Genomic DNA, 22,059 nt, shown 5'->3' on the forward strand with positions numbered 1-22,059 from the left:
AGTCTTTGCCAAAGTGTTGAAAATTAAATTGATCTTATTGGCTAAAGCAGCTATTATAGCTTTTTTTTTCCCCCCTGACAACTACATTATTTTCTTATAATGATAATTAGGAATTTTATTTTCAGTAACAGGTGTTCATCTTCTCTTTCTATTCCACAGGTTTCTTTTCTACATTCATAAAGCATTTTAAATTATGTGCAACATTATAGAAAGTCCATATTCTCTGGTCACGTTGTAGGGAGCCAAGAAAGGATTCCCAAAGAACGTTCTACCCCATGTAATTGTCTTTGTACTTACTAGGTGTCCCTAGATCTAGCCTCTTTTGGATAAACAAAGCCACCATATTCAACTCTGTGGATCTGTGTTTGTGGATTCTTCTATAGTCACATGCGTTAAAAGAGGGAATGTTGGATGTAGCATTAAAATTGTGTAGTCAGGATATCAAGAGCAGCTACCCACTCTTAAGTAATTGGGGAAGAACTTTCAAGTAATTGCTTAGTTGCTATAAATTTTATATTTTCATTTTAATTCTTAGAATAAATAGTAATTTACAATATATCTATACAACAAAGGGCTCATACCAAAAATTTTTTATGAATGATAATGATTAAGAAAAAGAATGACAATGCATTTAAAAATGGTCAGAAGGCTTAAATAGGAACTTCATAAATTAAAATATCCGAATAGCGAATAAGTACTTGAAAAAATGCTCAGTATCATTAGTCATCAGAGAAATACAAATTTATACCATAATAAGTTACTATCACACTGCTATTAGTGTGACTGAAACGAGCAAGGCTGATAGTATCTTGTGTTGGTGAGAGTGTGGACTTAGAACTCTCATACCTTGCTAGTGGGAGTATAATTTGGTATAACTAATTTGAAAACCTGTCTGGCAATGTCTATTAAAGCCATTCCACTCTTCAAAACTCTTCAAAAACCAATAAAATTCATCTATGGTGATTAAAGTTAGAATAGTTGTTACTTTTGGGGCTTGGTAGTGACTGGAAGGAGATGCAGGGAACCTGCTGAAATCCTAGGGATGTTCCCTGTCTTGATCTGATTAATGATTACCTGGGTGTGTGTATATATGTGTGTGTGTCTAAAAATTACATGAGCTGAACACTTAAGTTTTGTGTTCTTTACTGTATATAAGTTATACTCTAGTAAAAATGAGAAAGAAGAAGATATTAGGAGTGTTTGAATAATTTATCCCCAGAGCTAACTGTACAGGACAACCCAAGCTAAACTTTTTGATGTTATCATCTGTTATTCAAAAGAATATCGTTGCTTTAAGAATCTTTAAGCTACATAGTCTTGATGTTATAAATAAGGAAACTGAGACTAAAGTCTCATGATAAGTTAGTAATAGATCAGGGATAAAATTTGGAATTCCACAGTTTATCTAGGGCTTCGTTAGTAGATTGATACAAAATGCAGTTTTGGAGGAATAGATTGCATCCTGTTACTTAGTCCTCGCTTTTATGCAGGGTTTTTTGTTTGGTTGGTGGTTGTTTTGGTTTGGCTTTTTACTACTTAGATTAATGTTGCTGTTCCATTTGGATTTTCATAGAGGATTCAGACTTACAGATGATAAATATAAAATTTCAGTGTATGTTTAAATTCAGAATTTTTTATAACCCTTTGAAAATTAAAAAATAAATGAACTCGAGAGCTTCAGAATTTTACAAATAGTGAGTTATAAAATGTGAAGCTATGTGTCTGTTAAAACACATGATAAAACTTTATGATATGAAACTGGTTGGTGCTCTGTTTTTTCAATTTATGGGCGTATATGTATATCTGGAATTCTGTCAAAATTAAATAGAATTCCTTCTAGCGTTACTTTATGCTACCTTCTCAGGAACTCTTGGAAAGTTTGTTATTAATGTCATTAATTGATTTTTTATAGTCCCCGTGAACCCTTATTTAGTAAAGAGGAATTTTCTGAAGAGGCTTCATTCACGCTGTTCTTCTTTGGCCAGTGTGAGCCTCTTTAAATTGGTCCTGTTATCCTTTTAGCATTCAGTAATTACTTTTAAAGCAGCTTAACCACTAGATGTCACTGTAATTCAAGTAACAGAAGATTATCTTGGCACTTAGAAATGTTTGGGAAAAAAAATAAAACAATCCCATTCACAATAGCATCAAAAACCGTAAAAAAAACCAGTGAAATGCTTAGGAATAAATTTAACCAAGGAGGTGAAAGATCTCTATACTGAAAACTATAAGACATTGATGAAAGAAGTTGAAGAAGACACAGATAAATGGAAAGATAACCTGTGTTCATGGATCAGAAGAATTAATATTGTTAAAACGTCCGTACTATCCAAAGCTATATATAGATTCATTGTAGTTCCTATCTAGACTACAGTGATTCACAGAAATAGAAAAAACAATTGTAAAATGCACATGAAACCACAAAAGACCACGAATAGCCAAAGCAATCTTGAGAAAAAAGAACAAGAGCAAGGCTGCAGGCATCACACTTCCTGATTTCAAGCTACGTTACAAAGCTGTAGTGATCAAAACAGTATACTACTGGCATAAAAATAAACATATAGACCAATGGAACAGAATCAAGAAACCCACACATATGCAGTAAACTTTTTTTTTAAGATTTTATTTTTTCCTTTTTCTCTCCAAAGCCCCCTGGTACATAGTTGTATATTTTTAGTTGTGGGTCCTTCTAGTTGTGGCATGTGGGATGCCGCCTCAGCACTGCTTGATGAGCGGTGCCATGTCCGTGCCCAGGATCCCAACCAGCAAAACCCTGGGCTGCTGAAGCGTAGTGCACAAAACCACTTGGCCACAGGGCCGGCCCCTACAGTAATCTGTTTTTTGACAAAGGAGCCAAGAATATACAATGGGGAAAGGATAGTCTTTTCAATAAAAGGTGTTGGGAAAACTGGATATCCACCTGCAAAAGAATGAAACTGGACTCTTACCTTATACCACTCACAAAAATCAACTTGATGTGGATTAAAGACTTAAAGAAATACGTGAAACCATAAAACTTCTATAAGAAAGCATTGGGAAGAAGCTCCTTCATATTAGCCTTGGCAGTGATTTTTTTGCTTTGATACTTAAAGCACAAGCAACTAATGCAAAAATAAACTAGTGGAACTATATTAAACTGAAAAGCTTCTGCACAGCAAAAGAAATGATCAACAAAATGCGAAGACAACCTATAGAATAGGTTGCAAAATATTTGCAAACCGTGTATCTGATATGGGGTTAATATCCAGAATATATAAGGCACACATACAACTCAATAGCAAACAACCAAACAATCCAATTTAAAAGTTGGCAAAGGACCTGAGTGGACGTTTTTCCAAAGAAGACATACCAGTGACCAACAGGTACGTGAAAAGGTGCTCGACATCACTAATCATCAGGGAAATGCAAATCAAAGCCACAATGAGACAACACCTCATACCTGTTAGAATGGCTGTTATCAAAAAGAGAAGAGATAACAAATGCTGGTGAGGATGTGGAGAAAAGAGAACCCTTGTACACATTTGGTGGGAATGTAAACTGGTACAGCCACTGGAAAACAGTATGGCATTTTCTTAAGAAATTAAAAATAGAACTACCATATGATCCAGCAGTTCCATTTCTGGCTATATAGCTGAAGGAAATGAAATCACTTTTGGAAAGATATCTGTACCCCAGTATTCGTTGCAGCATTGTTTACAATAGCCAATACTTGGAAACAACGTAAGTGTCTGTTGGCAGATGAATGGATACAGCAAATGTGTGTATATACAGTGGAATATTATTCAGCCATAAAAAGAGGGAAATCCTGCCATTTGCAAAAACATGATGGACCTTGAGGGCATTATGCTAAGTGAAATAAGTGAGATAGCGAATGATAAATACTGTATGATCTCACTTATATGTGGAATCTAAAAAAGCCAAATTCATAGAAACAGTAGAATGGTGGTTGCCAGGTATGGGGGACAGTGGGAGAAGTGAGTAAAGGTGATCATAGGGTACCAGCCATAGAAGATGACTAAGTTATTCCCTATGTTTTCTTCTAGGAGTTTTATGGTTTCAAGTCTTGTATTTAAGTCTTTAATCTGTTTCAAGTTGACTTTTGTGAGTGGTATAAGATAGGGGTCCAGCTTCATTTTTTTGCATATGGATATCCAGTTTTCCCAGCATCATTTATTGAAGAGACTATCCTTTCCTCATTGTATATTCTTGGCTCCTTTGTCAAATATTAGTTGACCATATATGTGTGGGTTTATTTCTGAGCTCTCAATTTTGTTCCATTGGTCCATGTGTCTATTTTTATGCCAGTACAGCATGGTGACTATAGTTAACAATACTGTGTTGTATATTGAAATTTGCTCAGTGAGTAGATCTCAAAAATTCTCACTACAAAAAGAAGTATGTGAGTTGATGGATATGTTAACTAACCTTATTGTGGTAATCTTTTTGCAATATATACATACATCAAATTATCACATTGTACACCTTAAATTTGCACAATGTTATATGTCAATTTTATCTCAGTAAAGCTAGAGCGGATAAAAAAGGAAACTAACAGCATCAAGAAAACTAGTTTAGATTATTTATTTTGATTACTAATGTTAGTCTAATATTGGCATTTTTATTATTAATTGGAAACCAGTTATGGGGAGAAAATCCTTTCAATTTGATTTTCTTGCAATAAAACAAAAACCACTATTATACAGCTCACTGTTATCCTGTAAAATATGTTAAATGAGATAGATGTCATTTCCTATCACTAAATGATTTTATTCTTCTTATTTTTTTTTTTTACTATAAGCCCATTCTTTCTAATGCTAGCCAATCTTTTTTTGTAAGCAGTTTAATCGGACTTTTTCTATACTTTGTTTTTTGTTCACTCACTCAAGGTTCAGCCTGGAGAGGGAAACAAAGCTGCTTTCAATGACATGAGAGCCTTGTCTGGAGGCGAACGCTCCTTTTCCACAGTTTGCTTCATTCTGTCTCTGTGGTCCATTGCCGAATCTCCTTTCAGATGCCTGGATGAGTTTGATGTCTACATGGTAGTGTTAAATTTTACATTCTCTAATGTTTTTTTGTTGTTGGAAATGTGTCTTTTGAAAAGAAGCAGTTCTTTCTGTAGTTTTACCCATGATGGAAAGCTCCTGCCCTGACACTTCAGTGTGTGATCCGTGGTAGAGAAGAACCACGGAATCCTACTTCTCTCCCTGGATGCTACACCTGTAGAGACCCTGTCCTGATTTCATCACCTTCTCTCCCATCTGGGATGTCCTTGCTCTCCACCAGATAGACTCCTTCGGCCTTTTCCCTAGTTTATTTCCTTCTTCCTTTTTAAAACAAAATCATAACTAGTTTACCACCCTTGCTTTGACTAACTCTTGCCGCTGTTTGTCCTCTCCTTCCTTCACAACCACACTTTCCCAAAGAACAGTATATATAACACAAGGGAGGAAGAGCATTTCACTTTGAAGTTAACAAACCTGGGATTGACATCTGCCTCTGCCGTTAGTGATTCTGATAAACTTTGGGAAAAGTATTTATCCTTTTGGCGCCTCAGTTTCTTCATCTATAAAATGAGGTTATTAGTCTTTCCTACCTCGTAGGGCTATAGTGAGGCTCCAGTGAGGTCTTGCATGTAATGCACTTTCAATAGTGCAGGCACATGGTAAGTCTGCCCAAACTAGCTATCAATCATTCTCTTTACTACTTCGTGCCTCGTTCTTTCCTAACCCACTGTAATCTGGGTTTAGACTATGATACTGCAGCAAGACTTGTGTAGCAAAGATCATAAATGAACTTTTAGTCTTACTTTAACTCTTTGAGATATTTGGCACCACAGACCTATTCTCCATCTCTTCAAACATGTCTTCTTGCCAGTTCCCAGCTCCTCTTTCCTGTTCTGCCTGTTCTCTTGGTTCTGATTGCCAAGCTGCCTCCCCTAATTCTATTGGCCTTAAATGTTTGAGGTCTTCTGTGTTTATGTTTGTTTTACTGTGTTCATTTTCTTGGATACCATACCCTGCCTACCCCCGCCACATACACGCACAGTCCCCAAAACTACTACCTACATTTGGATACCAACAGATATATATATCTTGTCCTAACATCTCTCTGTTAGACATTATCTAGTAAATGAGCACGTCTCAGACTCAGCATGGCTGAGACTAAATTTTTCTTCCACTCAAAGCCTCTTCCTTTTCCTGACTTGCCTCCTTGATTAGTGGCAAATTGCCATTACCTACCCAGTCACCTAACTGCAAAACCTTTGATTTGTCTGTGAGTCTTCCTTCCTTTTCGCTCACACGTTGAGTCTGACCTCTCTGTTTTCCCTCTTTTAAGTATCTCCCCTGTCTCTGCTGTCCTCTCCTTCCTGTTCCTGCGCAGCTCCAGCTCCAGCTCCAGCTCTTGCCCATTGTAATCGCCTCCTGTCCAGACTCCTAGACTTTAATCTCGCTCCTTCTCTTCAGGCCCCTCCTTTACTGTTTTACCAGGTTTACGTTTCCAAAATAAATCTGCTTGTGGTCGCTCACTTGTTTAAAACTCTTCAGTGGTTAATTATGCAACCTGGGATAGATGTTTGTGTGGGGTAACTGAGGCCCTTTGTGATCCAGTATCTGCCTCCTTTTTCAGGGGTACTAAGCTATTTGTGGTTTTCTGAACACTGCCTCTGCCTCTTGTGCCCTCCTTCATTGTATGTCACACCCCCGCTTATCTTTCTAGACTTGATTCGGATGTCAGCTTTATGTAGCCTTCATGCCATCACCCTGCCAGGCAGAACCAGGAACTTCTCAGAGCTCCCGTGGCACCACCTTACGTCAATCATGCTGATACGTTATTTTTATATTTTATATTATAGTATATATTTTATGTACATTTCACTATTATATATCTTATATCTTTTTTCATTCCATTGCAGCCCCTTATTTTCATGTCTGAATCTCCCACCAAATTATAACCTTTTGAAGTTATCAAGTATATCTTAATCATATTTCTACCTCTGAATGCCTAGCCCATGATAAGCATTTAGGAAATGCTTATTCGTGAATCGGAATTTATACTTGTGAGTGCTGTATAATCCTTCAGTGTCTTTTTTTTCTTATGATACCATTGCCAAAGATTAGTTAGAAATTCCTCTGAGAATTGGCTTGAAGTTAATTCACAAACCATAGGAAATGATTATTCTTTCCATGCAGTATTTTTGTCCAAAATGCCATTATGCAGTCTTGTCACCCATCTTATTTGTCCAATTTAATTCTGAACTTTTTTTTATTTCAGAAACTTAGAGGTTTTTAATCAGAGTGGCATTTTGCCCCATTGAAATCATTCAGAAAAATGCACCCAAGTTCTTAGAACCAATCCAAAGGGAACAAATATTTTTTGGTGCACTTGGGCTTTGTTATTGAATGATAGGCCTCCCCAGGGCAGAGTTTTGAAAGGACAGTGTTCCATTTGTGCGAGCTCTGGTTATTTTTGTTAACTTTAAGTTAGATTCCATTACAGATAGGCCTGATGGAAGATTTTATGTAATACAAGCCACTGAGAAATATAGCCAGGGTATGGGAGCCCTGTCTGCCTGCAATCCTGTGTTCTCAACCACCGTGCTGTTCCACCACGTGTAGTTTCAGACAGACCTTGAAAAGGATGTGCGTTCATCTGTCTATGTTTTCAACTTTCAGGGGTTTCTGGGGGGTACTTGGATTTTTTTTTCTTTTTCTCTTATTTAACTCAGAAAATATAAGCTCGCAGTTTAATTCGTTTAATTTCAGAACCTGTTATAACTAAGCACTATTTTCTATACAAGGATATAATGTTTAACTTATTTTAAAGATTGGATCAAGAAATTGGTCTATAAGTTCGAGTTGGTTCATGTTGTACAAATTGTAGAAGGACATGGGGGCAGAGTTTTTAAAACACTTTAATCATTGAGGGAAGATTTGAGAGACTTAAGTTTGCAACTAGTCACTTTTGATACTGTTCTCCTGAGTGGTTATTACTGTACAAATTAGATCCATTCTGTGACATTTAATTGTGTCTTGTGACTATTTTCTGATCCCTTTAATTGCTGAGTATATTTGAGGGAGGGAGCTATACTTACAAATGCTTTGACTGTAGAAATTCCCTGGAAGATACATGTCTTCTGTGATTTTCCCCTGGTCGTTTTTGGTATTATCTTTCCCTGTATGAGTTGCTCAGCGTCATAGATAAACATCCAGGGGTTTGTAACAGCCAGCAGAATGCTGCTTCTACAGGAACATGGTTGACACTGGAGCAGTCCTAACCCCTGCCTTGCTCTTCAGGACATGGTTAACCGGAGGATTGCAATGGACATGATACTCAAGATGGCAGATTCCCAGCGTTTCCGACAGTTTATCTTGCTTACCCCTCAAAGCATGAGGTAACTTTCTAAAGTTCTTCTGTGAATATATATATCACATATATAAAAAGGGGAAAGAAATCTTTTATAATCTTAATTTTAAAATGCAAATAAATAAATGACCAATAGAAAGAAAATTTAGCTTCTATATCAGGAGATTTAAGATAATTTTTCCTTCTTAAATATTTAAAATTTTGCTTGTGTTGTCTCCCTTCTATGACAGAAGCAAGTTGATTGGAATGTGATTATTGACTTGTTACTATTTCAATTTCGAATCTGCTCCTAGGTGGTTAGCATAACCAACTAATCTAAAGTAATTTTAGTAATTCTGTTGCGACTAAAGAAACAATTGGTGATTTCCCTAGTCTTGGCTCTTTTTCTGGTGACTTACAAGTACTAGTCTTTCTAAATGAATGCTGCTGTCAGTCAGCATTTATTGGGCGCCTGTAAGGTGATCAGGCGCTGTGTCACTTAGAGTTGATGTTCCATCTCTTAAAGTGGTCACTTGACCATATGAGGATTTGAATTTATGATTGGGAACATTCAGGTAACTCCTTCCTTGCTAGACAAGAAGAGTAAGAGTTAGAAATAGTTGATATGTACATCTCCTCACTTTCTTTTTCCTCTGAACTGGAAACCCATGGCATTTAGCAGGAAGTTCATTTTAAAAAAAGGAAACAAATTATTTCTGTATTGCAAATTATATTTCTCCTAGAACTCCAGATATTAGATGAATCCCCCTTTTCACAGATAACAGCCATTTAGATTTATATATTCATGAGGTGGTAATAGAATATTTTTTAATGTGAAAAAATTTTCTTGGAAATTTGAGTAATTAAGTTTGCTTCCTCCAGCTCACTTCCGTCAAGTAAACTGATTAGAATTCTTCGAATGTCTGATCCTGAAAGAGGACAGAGTACACTGCCTTTCCGGCCTGTGGCTCAGGAGGAGGACGAAGACCGAAGTCGATCTGTACCTTAATACGCTGTGTGTCCTCGTGCTGAAAGATGTGTAAAGGGAAAAAATTCAGGACTAGTTGATGAGATAAAAAGAAACTGAAGATATTCTAAAGTAAAAGAAACTCCTTTATATATCTGACCATAATAAAATGTGTAAATAAGCCTAGAAAACCAACTACGACCAGCAATTTAAAATTACTATTACTTTACTTCAAGAGAATCAATTTCATAGTACTGGTTTTAAATCTTTTTTCCGTTTCTTTTTTTTTTAAACCATCTACTTTTATAGATTCTTTTTCAGAAGTAAAATTTTGTACATATGTACATGTACATACCTGTTTAGTTTGGGTTCATTTCTATAGTATTTTGTAAGAATTAAAATAAAAGTTTGAGCACCTGCTTATATTTAGTTTTGCTTTTCCAGAGTATTACATATTACATTCTCATTGCAGAGGATGAGGCACACAGATGGTCTGTGGACAGGGACCAGACTACAGTGGCTTTAGTGTCTGTTTTTTGCTTATTAATTATGAGGGACCTACACAGGACTATAAAAACTTTGGTCAAAATCCCTACACAGCTCATTTTTAGCCCTAGAGATCCAACTATAGATTTTGGCTGTATTTTTAATTATTGAATTTCATCAAATTTAAGGTACTGTCTATTTAAAAGACACTTTTATGGAGCACTAAAGTACTGCCAGCACTCCGACACAATGCCTTTCTCTCAGTCCTTTAACTGTCGTCCACCCAACTAAGCGTCTCACCCGTGTCAGAACTGGGTTGCAGCACAGTTCTGTGCCCTGACCTGCGGCATGCTTGCCTGGTTTAAAATCCTTCAGTTTCCATTCCAGGGGCTCTCAAACTCTGGATCAGCTGAGAGAAGACACAGTGCAGAGGGACTGTGCAGACCAAGCTGAGGACGAGGGTAGAGGGTGGTTCCCCCTGGAGCAGGCGAGTAGCTAGGAGCCAAAGGCCAAACTGTTGATGGTGAGCTGACATCAATTATGAGAACACCCTGACCTTAGAGTTGTTAAAAAGTGTGCTTCTTAGAATGATAAAATATAGTCTATCATAAGAAATGGTACTTTTGATTTTTTTTTTGGTAAGAAAACATGAATAGGACTCCTGCCTGTATTCTCTGTGTTTGATACTAGGATTAGGGCTAAACTTTTTTAAAAAGACATGGATATCCAACAAGAAGTATTCCCTATATTGCTAGCAATAAATATTTATGAAATTGAACAGAAAGTATTTTAAGAAAAAGACAGTATTTTAAAAGCAGCAGCACTTCTATAGTTACTGAGAAAATACTGGATTTTGTTTTTTGGGGGGGGGAGGAAGACTAATTTAGTATTAAGTTGAGATCACTTGGCAGATGAGAAGTCCAAAAATTTGTGCTTTTCTACACTATGAATTTACAGAAAGAGGAAATGTGTGTTGAATGTTTTAATGAACATTCCCCACTAAAACATACAAAGTCTGATTTTTTTGTTACATTTATAACTCATTTGTATCAAAACTATTTTAACATACATGTGCTTTTTCAAATAAAAAATAAGTGGAATATACCAAATGCATAAACTTATATTAGTTGAATAATTTCAGTGTCTGAATTTTTGTGATAGTTTTTGAATGTTCTGGTTTTTAATACAGAATGGGAAATGTAATCCTCAGGTCTCCAGGCTTCTCTTGTTGAGTCAAAGATTATTCATTGCTTTGGCCTCACGAAGTTTTGGTTTTAACTATCATAAGTAAAAATATCTTCAATTGATATTCTAATTAATAGTAATATTAATTAGAATGAAAAGAAATTGTTCTTTTAAAATATGTGTAACTTGTAAAAATAAAACTTTATATGTATTAAGGTCATGCTTTTGTGAATTGTGGAAGGTGGTATAAACTGACTGAATCCAGCCTCTTCCTGGAAAGTGATGGAAATATGTTACACAGACGACTCTACAACCCCTAGTTTATCACAGTGCAGCTCTGACTGAACTGAGTAATGAAGCCTCAGGAAACAAGGAAGAAAGGCTTCCTTCTCAAGAAATCCTGCCGCCTCAAATCTTTGAGGTGAACGTGATTAAAATCCTTCTCAAAATGACAAATGTGATGAGTTTTAGTAAACCAAGGTGTAAATAATATCGTTACTCAAACTGATAATCAACGCTAAAGATTCAGGCATTACCTTCTTAAATGTTTTCCAAGTTTTCACTTCTTCCTTCCTCCCATCTCCCAGTGCTTTTTTTTCATGTCTTCAGAATGTCTGGGCTGTTTATAAATGGAGACCAAAATACTTCAATTCTGCGTTAAGAAGCTATTTGCTGGTACTTACGAACTGGATCAGAACTGTTGCCCACTGTGATGAAAACCAAGTGATGCAGAGTGTCTGAAAGTTTTCCTGAGTACAAACTAGATGTGGTACAAGTTAGTACAAATTCTTATGTCCTGAGTCAATAATTTTCTGGTTAGATTTTTTACTTTTTTATACATCTACATAGGTGCCTATACTTTGACCGACATAGATTTTCAGGAGACTTTGTTTGAAATTTATAGTTTTAAAAGTTTAAATATTTTGTGACTTGAACTAAATGCTAGTGGACTTGAAGATATATCAAAATATCATTTAATAGGAACAGGTTTTATTCATCAAAGAGTGGTAAAGTAATAATGTGGATATAAATTAGCTGTTTCTTTGAGTCACTGCATAGAATTTTCTTTCTTAATTATATTGATACCTAGCCTATTAAATTTTGAATAGAGCATCTGGATAGAATCCGTAGAAAGTAAAGTGGCCTGGCAGTACTCAGGTATCATAGCAAGCTTAAGAGGGGTTTGGCTGCCGAATTTTTCTCCAGTTTAAGAATGTGAAGATGAGTTAATTTAAAAATGATTATGTTCCTGCCATGTGCTGGGAACTGTTTTAAGCACTGGAAATATTACTGTAAGTAGTATTAAATCTGCCCTCAGGGAGCGTCAACTCTCGTTAGGGAAACATAATGCCATATGTGATTTCAAATAAAGGTAATTGCTAGGAATGATAATAAAGCAGAGTGAGGGGTTGAGAGTGGAGGGGAGTGGTGTTTCAGATGGAGTGTTGAGGGAAGACTGCAGAAGGTGATATTGAAGCAGAGGCCTGAAACAAGTGAGAGAATGAGCTATCGGAAGATCCAGGGCAACAGCTTCAAGCAGAGGAAACGCGTGCATCGCCCTTAAGGTGAGAAGGAGCTTCATGTCCAGGAATAGAGCTTTGTGAGCAAAGGGGGTGGCTAGGGCGTGAGATTCAGAGGTAGACAGGAGCGAGATCATCTGAGGTCCCAAGCAGGTGTTCAGACGTGGTCTGGTAAGCGTTTTCAAAGAATCCCTCTGGCTCCTGCGTGAATGGATTAGGATTAGAGTAGATCAAACGTGGAAAGAGCAAGCAATTTGGAGGCCTTTGCAGTGATCCAGGTAAGAGGTCATGGTGACTTGGACTAAAGTGGTGGCAATAGAAGCATTCAGATTTGAAATCTAGAGGCAGTGGACTTAATGATGAGAACACTGTGGAGCTGTGAGAGAAGCATCAAGGATAATTGGCCTGGGGCTTAAAAAGCTGGGTGGATGGTGGTGCCATTCACAGAGATAGGGAAGATGCAGAGGTGGAGCCGACAGATGGATGGCTAGTGGGGGAGAAGCAGAGAAGCTTTGAGCTGAGCATGCAACATTTGAGATAACCACCAATCAGGTATTTGCTGGGTAACTACACTGGTAAATGTAAGAACTTGGAAAACAGTAACACGACTTGAGGGTCTAGAGATCTATATTTCGCCCGTAAAATGCTGGGAAAAACCCAAATTGCATGCCCAAAGTATTTAGGAAACCTCATTGCTTACAAGAAAGGACCTGAGAGAATAGTGTGTCATTTTATTTAGAAGTGCTAATTGACTCAATTTCTCACTCTACCCCTACACATCCTTTGCTGTAAGGCTCTCCAAAGACGTCTGTTGAAGCGTGTGTTTTACATTTTAACATGGTTTCCAACTGTGGGGAGGAAAAAAGCATCTGGCCTCTTAAGAAAGCAGTTTATGTTACTCATCTAGAGACGTGATCCTGAATGAGAGAATTACAGGAAAGATGAAGACTTAGAGCAATATGATTCTCTTTTAAAAATAGTTTAGTTATTCAAGAAATAAGAAAGAGAGGAAATATGGAAACTTAGGACTTCTAAATGCAGAAAGAGTTCAGGCTAGAAAAAAAGTAAGACATTTAATGGCCTTTTTACTTTCAGAACAACAGCAGGAATTAAACAGCTAATTAACATGGTAATTAAAATAGCAACTGAGTGTAAGCTGGAACCCATAGAACTCAGGCCGACTTGAATGATTGGAGGAAGCCTATAGTTGGTCCTTTCCGAAGGAACCACCGTGACTGGTTGGAATATTGAGGACTGAGGATGCCTATTGCTAAGGCACGAGTGTGTGTTTGAATGGAACTCAATTGCAGAGTCACGTTAAACATAGCCTTCAGTTCATGACTCACCTTCGTCACTGGTCCATGAGTACTTAATTCCTTTTACCTCCATTCTTCATTCCCTGTGGTGGATTATATTTTCTAAAGGTGACCACAATAGATGCTTCCCGTGTTCTTCCAGAACCTTGCCTTGCAGGTCTCATTCCCTTCTTAATCTAGGCGTATTTGTATCTCACTTATTATTGACAGACTGCAGTGGAAATGACACTGTAACTTCTAAGGCTAAGTCAGAAAAGGCAATGAAAAGAAATAGAAGTCCCACCTTGATCTCTGGAATATTCACGCTGAATCACTGTGCCACCATGGAAGCAACCTAGTGAGGAAGCCTAAACGAAACTAGCCCATGTGGGGATACCGCACAGAGAAGCCCTGAGACTACATGAAGAGAGAGATGCCCAGCCATCCCTCAGCTGCTCCAGCACCCCTCTATTCCCCATCTCACTGCAACTGCAGGACAGTTCCCAAGCCAGAACTGGCCGCTGTCATTCCGGAACTCCTAGCTTACAACAACCATGAGAGATAATATAATAATTGTTTTAAGCCACTAACTTGGGGTGATTTGTCACATACCATTAGCAACAAACAGATTTTGGTATCTGAAAATAGAAATACCAAAAAAAAATAAATCTAAACCAGGTGGCGCTTGCTGGAAGGACCTTGAAGATAGTTAAATTGACAAACATGAATCCACAGGGCCTTGAGGAGGAGTGTTAGCAGAATGTTAAAGGGTCTCAAGGATGCTTTTGGTGAGGGCTAAAAGACAGTAAGGGAAATGCAATCGGAAGCAGGAGAAAAGGGGACCCTTGTTATGTAGTAGTGGAAAGTCTGGCAACACTGATGCCACAGTAACATGGAAAATAGGAAATGTACTTAAACCGGTCACCTTGCCAAAGCGATGTCTAGGTGGAATATGAAAAGCACCTCCTGACTTCTTGCTGCCCATGGCAAAATGTGAGAGGAAAGAGATGAACTAAAGAGCAAACGGTTACATATAAAGGAGCCAGGGCTGGTGAAGATCCTTGGTTAGGACCTCAGAAAGATCCAAGACAGTGCTTTTAGACCTTTTCGAACAAACAAAAGACCTTTTTCTAAGACTTGCCTTTCGACACCTCTTCATTAAACAATAGGCTTCCAAGACCATTAAGGGTGTTGTTCCCTAGCAGTCTCACAATGAGCCCCTTCTAATGGAGTGGATTTTATAAATTGATATATAAGAAACCTATAAGGTTTTTTAAAGAATTGTATCCGCTTAGACTGAAAGAGACAGTAAAAAATGAAAAGAAGTTTTTGTACTCCTAAACTTTTATGGGCAGGCAGTAGACAGAGAAAACTATAAACATAGATACTTTTTTTATGAAAAAGGAAGGCTAGGGTTTGGCCCAGTGGCATGGTTGTTAAGTTCACACACTCAGCTTGGGCAGCCCAGGGTTTGTGGCTTCAGATCCTGGGTGCAGACCTACACACTGTTCGTCAAGCCATGCTGTGGCAGCGTCCCACATACAAAATAGAGGAAGACTGGCACAGATGTTAACTCAGGGACAGTCTTTCTCAAGCAAAAAGAGGAAGATTGGCAACAGATATTAGCTCATGGCCGATCTTCCTTACAAAAACAAAGGGAGGCTAGCTCAGAGGGTGGAAACAAGAACACAAAACACAAAAGACAGAGCCAAGAGCCGTGGAGAACAACCCTCAGAGATTAGGACTGAGCCCTAATCAAGGAACTTTCAAGACATACCTGCCTGGATTTCAGAACTGCTATGTACCAGAGACTACTATGAGCTCTCCATTCCCCCTTTTTTGAAAGCATGTCTCTTGCAGTTATGCTAGGCCTGTCCACCATGATGTGTTGTGTAAGAAAGGAAAGGGGCAATAGTTATCCCTTGAGTTCATAGGCCTTTGGGTATCAAAAATGATGATACTCGATATGCTGTACTTGAGGAACCACACCTGAAGAGCATTTCGATGATGAGATTTGGACCCTCAAGCCTGCACCTGAAGTCACAATGGTATGAGACGCTTCTGGTTTCTTGGGAGAAGGTGAATGTGTTTTGTATGTGGAAGGGATGTGGATTGTGGCTACAGAGCAGACTGTAAGAGATTGTTTTCTAAAGATAGTGGCAACAATATCTGTCATGTCACGTGTTCTTCTAGAACTTTACCATAACCTACAAAGATGTAGCGTCTAATTCCCTTCTTGACTATGGATCGGTTTGTGACTACTGTGTAAGCAGTAGAATGCAGTATAAGTGATATTTCATGACTTCGTGACTTCTGAGGCTAGGTCAGAACAGACAGTGAAACTTGCAACTTCTTTGCCGGAATACTTATGCTGGAGACCTGAACCATCATGTAAGTAGTATGACTGCTCTGAGGCCGCCAAGCTGTAAGGAAGCACAAACTAGCGCATGTGGAGAAGCCCTGAGGCTAGAAGAAGAGAGATGCCCAGTCAGCTCCCAGCTGCTGCAGGCACCTGTCTCAGCTCAAGCTGAGCTCCAACTGCATGAAAGTCGCCAAGCCAGAATCATCCGGGTGAACCCCTCTCAAATTCCTGACCCACAGAAGCCACGAGAACTAGTAAAATGATTGTTTCTATTTTTAAGCCACTACATTTTGAGGATGAGTTGTGGAGCAATAATAACTGAACCACTCCCATTACCACCCACTCCCTAGAAACCATTATAATGTGATTATTTCCCTTTATTTTACATGACTTTGGTGTTCTTTTGTGAGAATGTATTTTTCATTTATATATATTATACTGTGCAATAGATCTTATTGTCTCTTTTTTCCCCATTCAGCATTTAAAAAATATGTCCGTGTTGCTTATGTGTACATCAGTCTTGCTTCCAGCTGATGCATAGCAGCCATAATTTGCATGCAGCATATTTTACTTACCTATTCCTCTAGTGATGAACCACTAGATGGCCTCCAATTCCCACTCCACAAACAGAGCTGTCACGGACATCTTGGGAGACATCCCCTCACGACCCTCTGTGAGAGCTTCTTGGGGCGATATACCCAGGAGTAGGAATGCTGGGTCAGAGGGCATAAGTACACTCATTCTAACCAAGTACTACTGGAGTGTTCTCCAGGATCACCGTACCAGTCTACACTCTCAGAGTATTGAGGACTGAAACAAGAAAATAACAAAATGTTCATTTGCTGCCCCAATTTCTACATTTTATTTATGAAAAGAACCAGTGAGTCTGCTGGAGGGTTTGTTTTCCATAAGTGCCTCAAATACCCATGTGGCTCACCTCCTTCATTCAGGTTTTACTTCAAGTGTCACCTAAGCACCCTATAGCAAATAGCCCCTGCTGCATCCCATCGCTCTCCATCCCTCTTAGCTGGCCGTGCTTTTCTTCAGAGTTCGTACAATTGGACATCTGTGAGTGTGTTTGGTTATTGTCTGTCTCCCCCAACAAGAATGGGGTTGGGGGGACCAGCCCTGTGGCAAAGTGGTTAGAGTTCTGCACTCCACTTCAACAGCCAGTGGTTCATAGGTTCAGATCCTGGGTGCAGACCTACTCCACTCATCAGCCATGCTGTGGTGGCATCCCACATACAAAATGGAGGAAGACTGGTACAGATGTTGGCTTGGGCCTAATCTTCCTCAAGCAAAAATAGAGGAAGATTGGCAATGGATGGTAGCTCAGGGTGAATCTTCATCACCAAATAAATAAAAGAGTGGTGTTGGGTGCACAGCAGGTATCAATGATTTTCTATGAATGTGTCACCCAGAGCCTAACTTAACCAAGTGCCATTTTAAGGAGCCTCTCCAGCTCATCACCACACCCCACCCTCACTTAGTTGTGGGGAGAGAGAACCGGGAGGCACTAAACCTCCCCCATCTTTCCCTTCCTCCACTTTGGACTCACCAAGCACAGGGGTTAAGGGCATGGGGACATTCTATTTGCACTTGGGACTGTGCTCTCTGGAAGCGGAAGTTGGGTTCTATCAATGTTTCGGGTACCATTGGTGTCCTGGGTGTTTATGGTGAGGTTTGCTTGCTCACACTTTCTTGCTGAGTGGATGAATGGAATCATCAGGCTCTGATCTCTGGTCTCATTTAATGATCCTAAGACAGACAGAGTAAGAGTATTAGGAAAAAAGGCACTCGATGAAAAATGCTTGGAGGAATAACATAGCAGTGCTATGTCTGATACTATGACTAATAGCTACAAAAGGTAAATTAAATTTAAATATGATAAAATGGAAAATTCAGTTCCTCAGTCACACTCGCCATCCTTGAAGTGCTCAACAGCCACATGTAGCTAGTGCAGATCCGGACGTTTCCATCATCACAGAGCATTCTATTGGACAGCACTGGAAAAAGAAACTGAACTTCTCGCATGTTCTGAAAATGCAAACCTCCTTTGGAGTTCTTGATGGAATCTCTTCTGCCTTCCTTCCCCAAGGTTAAAAGGCTCAGAGTTCTGTTCCATCATTAAAAAATAACAACTGGTATATTTTTGACTTGGAAAGACAAGAGTCTTCTTTCCTACTGGCTTCTTTTGGAGGACACTGCTCAGCCTGCTAAATGTGCCCTCCGCAGAGTTATGTAGAACATAATGTGTTGTTAGCACCACAATCACACTGAGAGAAAATTTATTTTCATATAATGAGCGTTTTTTTGAGAATGAACAAGTTTTACGTTTTATTTAAACTTTACAGACCATATTAATTGTCCCTCTTTTGAGGGTCAGGATGAAGAGTTGGGAAGTTGCTTTTCCCCTTTTGTTGTCATTAATTCTTCAAATTCCACAGTTGCATGTTTAAGGGTAGATTTGGTGAGCTGTTACTAGCTGACCCTTGATTATTATGAAGATCTGTTTCAAATTTAAAATTATGAAATAAGAATTGAGGGAAAAAGTCAAATGTTAGAAATTTATTTGGGACATCTGTTGCCAACTCTTTGGAAGCCTTTGAAAATTCAAGCAGAAATCAATACACTTCCATCTTTTTTTTTTTAATTTCAATAAATAATATCTTTGTGTATATGTATATATATAGATAGATATACTTAATGAGTCATTTAGCAAGATTTTTAAGTTTTATACTGCATTAATTCCAACACAGCTCTTTCCAGATTGATAGGATGCAAATGAGGTAAGAATTAAGGCAAACCTAAAAGGCATGCAAATGTAGCACATTTATGTTCACTGATGATACAAGCTCTTGTGTGTGGACCACACAGAGGAGCCAAGGGCCCCTTGGTGTGTCTGTCCAGTACTATTTTACGGGAGAATGGTGACACAGCTTATAATTGTTACATTACCGTGGGATCTCAGTGCTACTAACATTATGGAATCAAGGAGACACGAGCATCAGCAAAACATGAACAAGAAATCATAGAACTCTTTGCAGCACATTTCTGCCCAGGCTTTGGAGGAGGGGGGATTTTATGAAATGATATTACACATATCACATTGTGGCAGGTTGTTTGTTTTATAATAGATGCTTTTAAAATTCATTAGCAAATGACATTCTCATGCACACAAGTGTTTCAAACACAAGAAGCAAGTCCATTTATAGGTAGTCCAAGCAATATTTGTGTGTGTGTGTGTATGTGTTGTGTGTGTGTGTGTGTGTGTGAGAGAGAGAATAGCTGCAGACTGAATGGAACATTGAGACTTGTGCAGTCCATAGCGTTGACCTCACTCATTTCTGAATGTCGCACTGCAGAAGTAATACAATGGAAGGGTCGCTCTTTGCAGCTTCTTTGAATTCATCCAGTGTGATCTGGTCATCTTTGTTCTTATCCATCTTGCTGAAAATCTTGTCTACCCGCTGCTCGGGCGTGAGGCCATCCTCATTCATTTTCATCATGATCACAGTGCCCACCATTTTGTAGATAGCCTTGGGGAAACAAGAAACAGACCGTAAAGTTCTCCTGTGATATGACAAGGAATTTAAATTTACTTCAAAGGACTGCTTAAATGGCTTTAAATAAGAGAGTGAAATAATCAAATATGTGTGAGTCTCATGACCAATTGGATACAGAAGGATTTCGTATGACTCCCAGGTTTCTGGCTGGAGGAAGTGGGTAGAAAGAGTTGCTCAGCAGTGAGATCAAAAATAGTGGACTAGGAACAGGTTCAGGGAGGAAAGTGATGAGTTCGGTTTTAAACATTCTGAGTTGGAGGCACTGATGATAGTCAACAAGCACTAGCCTTTGGAGGTTTAGGGAAGATGAAATGTCATCCTAACCGATAAGGAACTTACAACCTGTTAAGACAATCAAGCAAGGTGGGCCAGTAAAATCTAGCCCTGAAAGAAGTTAGTTTAGGTGGAGCTGTGGATCAGAGACTACGTTTATAAGTTAAAGAATAAAGTAGGAAGAGTCCAATTATCCAGTTCAATTAATTGTACACATTTAATTCTCAATATAGGAATTTCCTAAGTAGAAACAATTTTCTTTCTTAGGAAAGTGCCTTAAAAAATAAATACCCAGGGCCGACACAGTAGCATAGTGGTTAAGTTTGTGTGTTCCACTTTGGCAGCCCAGGGTTTGCAGGTTTGATCTTGAACGCAGACCTAGCACTGCTTGTCAAGCCACACTGTGGTGGCATCCCACATAAAATAGAGGAAGATTGTCACAGATGTTAGCTCAGTGACGATCTTCCTCACAAAAATAAATAAATAAATAAATGCCCATTTACACAAAGACTTGCAGGTGAATATTCCTAGTAGCATTATTAATAATAGCCAAAAAGTGGAAACAACACAAATGCTGATCAGCTGACAAACAGATAAAATATGACATAGTTATACAAATGAATACTATTTTAGCAACAAAACAAATGAAATACTGATAAATCCTACTACACAGACTAAAAAAAAGAAGCCAGACACAAAGGCTATATATTCATATTGTGTGATTCCTTTTATATGAAATGTCCAGAAAGGCCAACCCACAGAAACAAAATAGAGTGGTGATTTCCCGAGTCTGGGGATGGGAATGGGCAGGTGGGCATGACGGATCTTATTGGGGGAATGAAAATGTTCTAAAATTGGATTATGGTGATGGTTGCATACTTTGGTAAGTTTACTAAAAGTCATTTAATTGTACAATTAAAATGGATGAGTTTATGGTCTGTAAATTATAACTCAATGAAAATTTTTTAAATGCCAGTTAGAAGACCCACGGGCAGCATCTTCTGCCCACCATGGGAAAGCTGATTTGAGGAAGAGGGCAACGTCCAGCCACGCAGAGCTAAGCCAAGGGCTGGAGAAACTGAGTCCTGATAATGTCCTTTGGGTCCAGTAGGCTTATATTTGTGGAAGATCTCACAGGGCGTGAGTGGCTGGTTAAAATGCTGACTGTCAGCTGGCAGTCAGGGCCCAGCAGCTTGGATCTGTGACATATCCCAGTGCTGCCCTGGAGGAGGGGGCCAGGGTGGGGAGAATTCAAGGCTTGGCAGGCAACTAGCAGGGCTCCTGGCAGGGAAGAAAAGAAGCTGCCATAAACCTATGCCCGAGGAAGCTTCTTGCTGGGGATCTGCCTTCTGTGTCCCGCAGCCCAGGTCCTGCTCCTACCCTGAGCGAACCCACCGCTCCCGAGAGGGCCGGCCGCCTCACCTCAATGATCTCCAGCATCTCCACTCGGGTGATCTTGCCGTCGCCGTCCAGGTCGTACATGTTGAAGGCCCAGTTCAGCTTCTGCTCAAAGCTGCCCCTGGAGGTGATGGACAGGGCGCAGATGAACTCTCGGAAGTCGATGGTGCCGTCCCCATTCTTGTCAAAGGTTCGGAATGCGTGCTGGGCAAACTTGGAAGCGTCTCCATAAGGGAAGAACTACAAAGCAGAGCACACAAGTTCAGCTGTTGGGAGGGAAATGTCCCAGGCCCCGGTCTAGGCTGAGGTCTTAGCCAGGAAAGCCTGAAAGGCCACTGCACCGTGCCTGCTGTCAGCACCGAGGATGCTCTCCAAGGCTGCCGTAGGAGGGCCTGGGACAGGCTCTCCCGCCTGGACAGGGGTTTGGCCCAGTGCTCAAGGCCAAGGGCAGGCACAGAGAGGCCATCTCTGGATGCGTCCTCATTAACAGGCACCTCACTGTTTCCTGTGGGTGAGGCTGGTGACATGTGGCTTTCATGTTGGCAGGGCTCAGAGGGGGCAGCTAGCATCCCTCATTTGTGGCTTCTCTGGTCACTCTCCCATAAGGACAAGGACTGAGGCAGGTAGCAGACTTCTCTCCACACACAGGGTGGTGCTCCATGAA

The 22,059-nt window shown here is 39.4% G+C and overlaps 2 protein-coding genes across 6 annotated transcripts in view; one reads left to right on the forward strand and one right to left on the reverse strand.

Moving 5' to 3' along the window:
- The window catches only part of SMC6 (structural maintenance of chromosomes 6), an 81,014-nt gene extending 69,818 nt beyond the window's left edge, over window positions 1-11,196 (forward strand). For 4 of the 5 annotated variants that reach the window (XM_070574371.1, XM_008526529.2, XM_070574372.1 and 1 more), the window contains 3 exons: window positions 4,887-5,039; window positions 8,295-8,392; window positions 9,226-11,196. In XM_070574371.1, the coding sequence (XP_070430472.1) occupies window positions 4,887-5,039; window positions 8,295-8,392; window positions 9,226-9,352 (378 nt within the window). In that variant the 3' untranslated portion in view covers window positions 9,353-11,196. Of the gene's footprint in view, window positions 1-4,886; window positions 5,040-6,717; window positions 8,393-9,225 lie in introns of all 5 variants that reach the window. The other variant, XR_011526685.1, reaches the window with a different exon arrangement.
- Window positions 11,197-18,711: 7,515 nt separating this feature from the next.
- The window catches only part of VSNL1 (visinin like 1), a 108,509-nt gene continuing 105,161 nt past the window's right edge, over window positions 18,712-22,059 (reverse strand). Inside the window, exons 3-4 of the mRNA XM_070574380.1 lie at window positions 21,420-21,635; window positions 18,712-19,697 (exon numbers count right to left, since the gene is read on the reverse strand). Coding sequence (XP_070430481.1) covers window positions 19,500-19,697; window positions 21,420-21,635 — 414 coding nt within the window. The 3' untranslated portion in view covers window positions 18,712-19,499. The remainder of the gene's footprint in view (window positions 19,698-21,419; window positions 21,636-22,059) is intronic.

The sequence above is a fragment of the Equus przewalskii genome, chromosome 14 (genome assembly GCF_037783145.1).
Source record: "Equus przewalskii isolate Varuska chromosome 14, EquPr2, whole genome shotgun sequence".
Taxonomy (NCBI): Eukaryota; Metazoa; Chordata; class Mammalia; order Perissodactyla; family Equidae; genus Equus; species Equus przewalskii.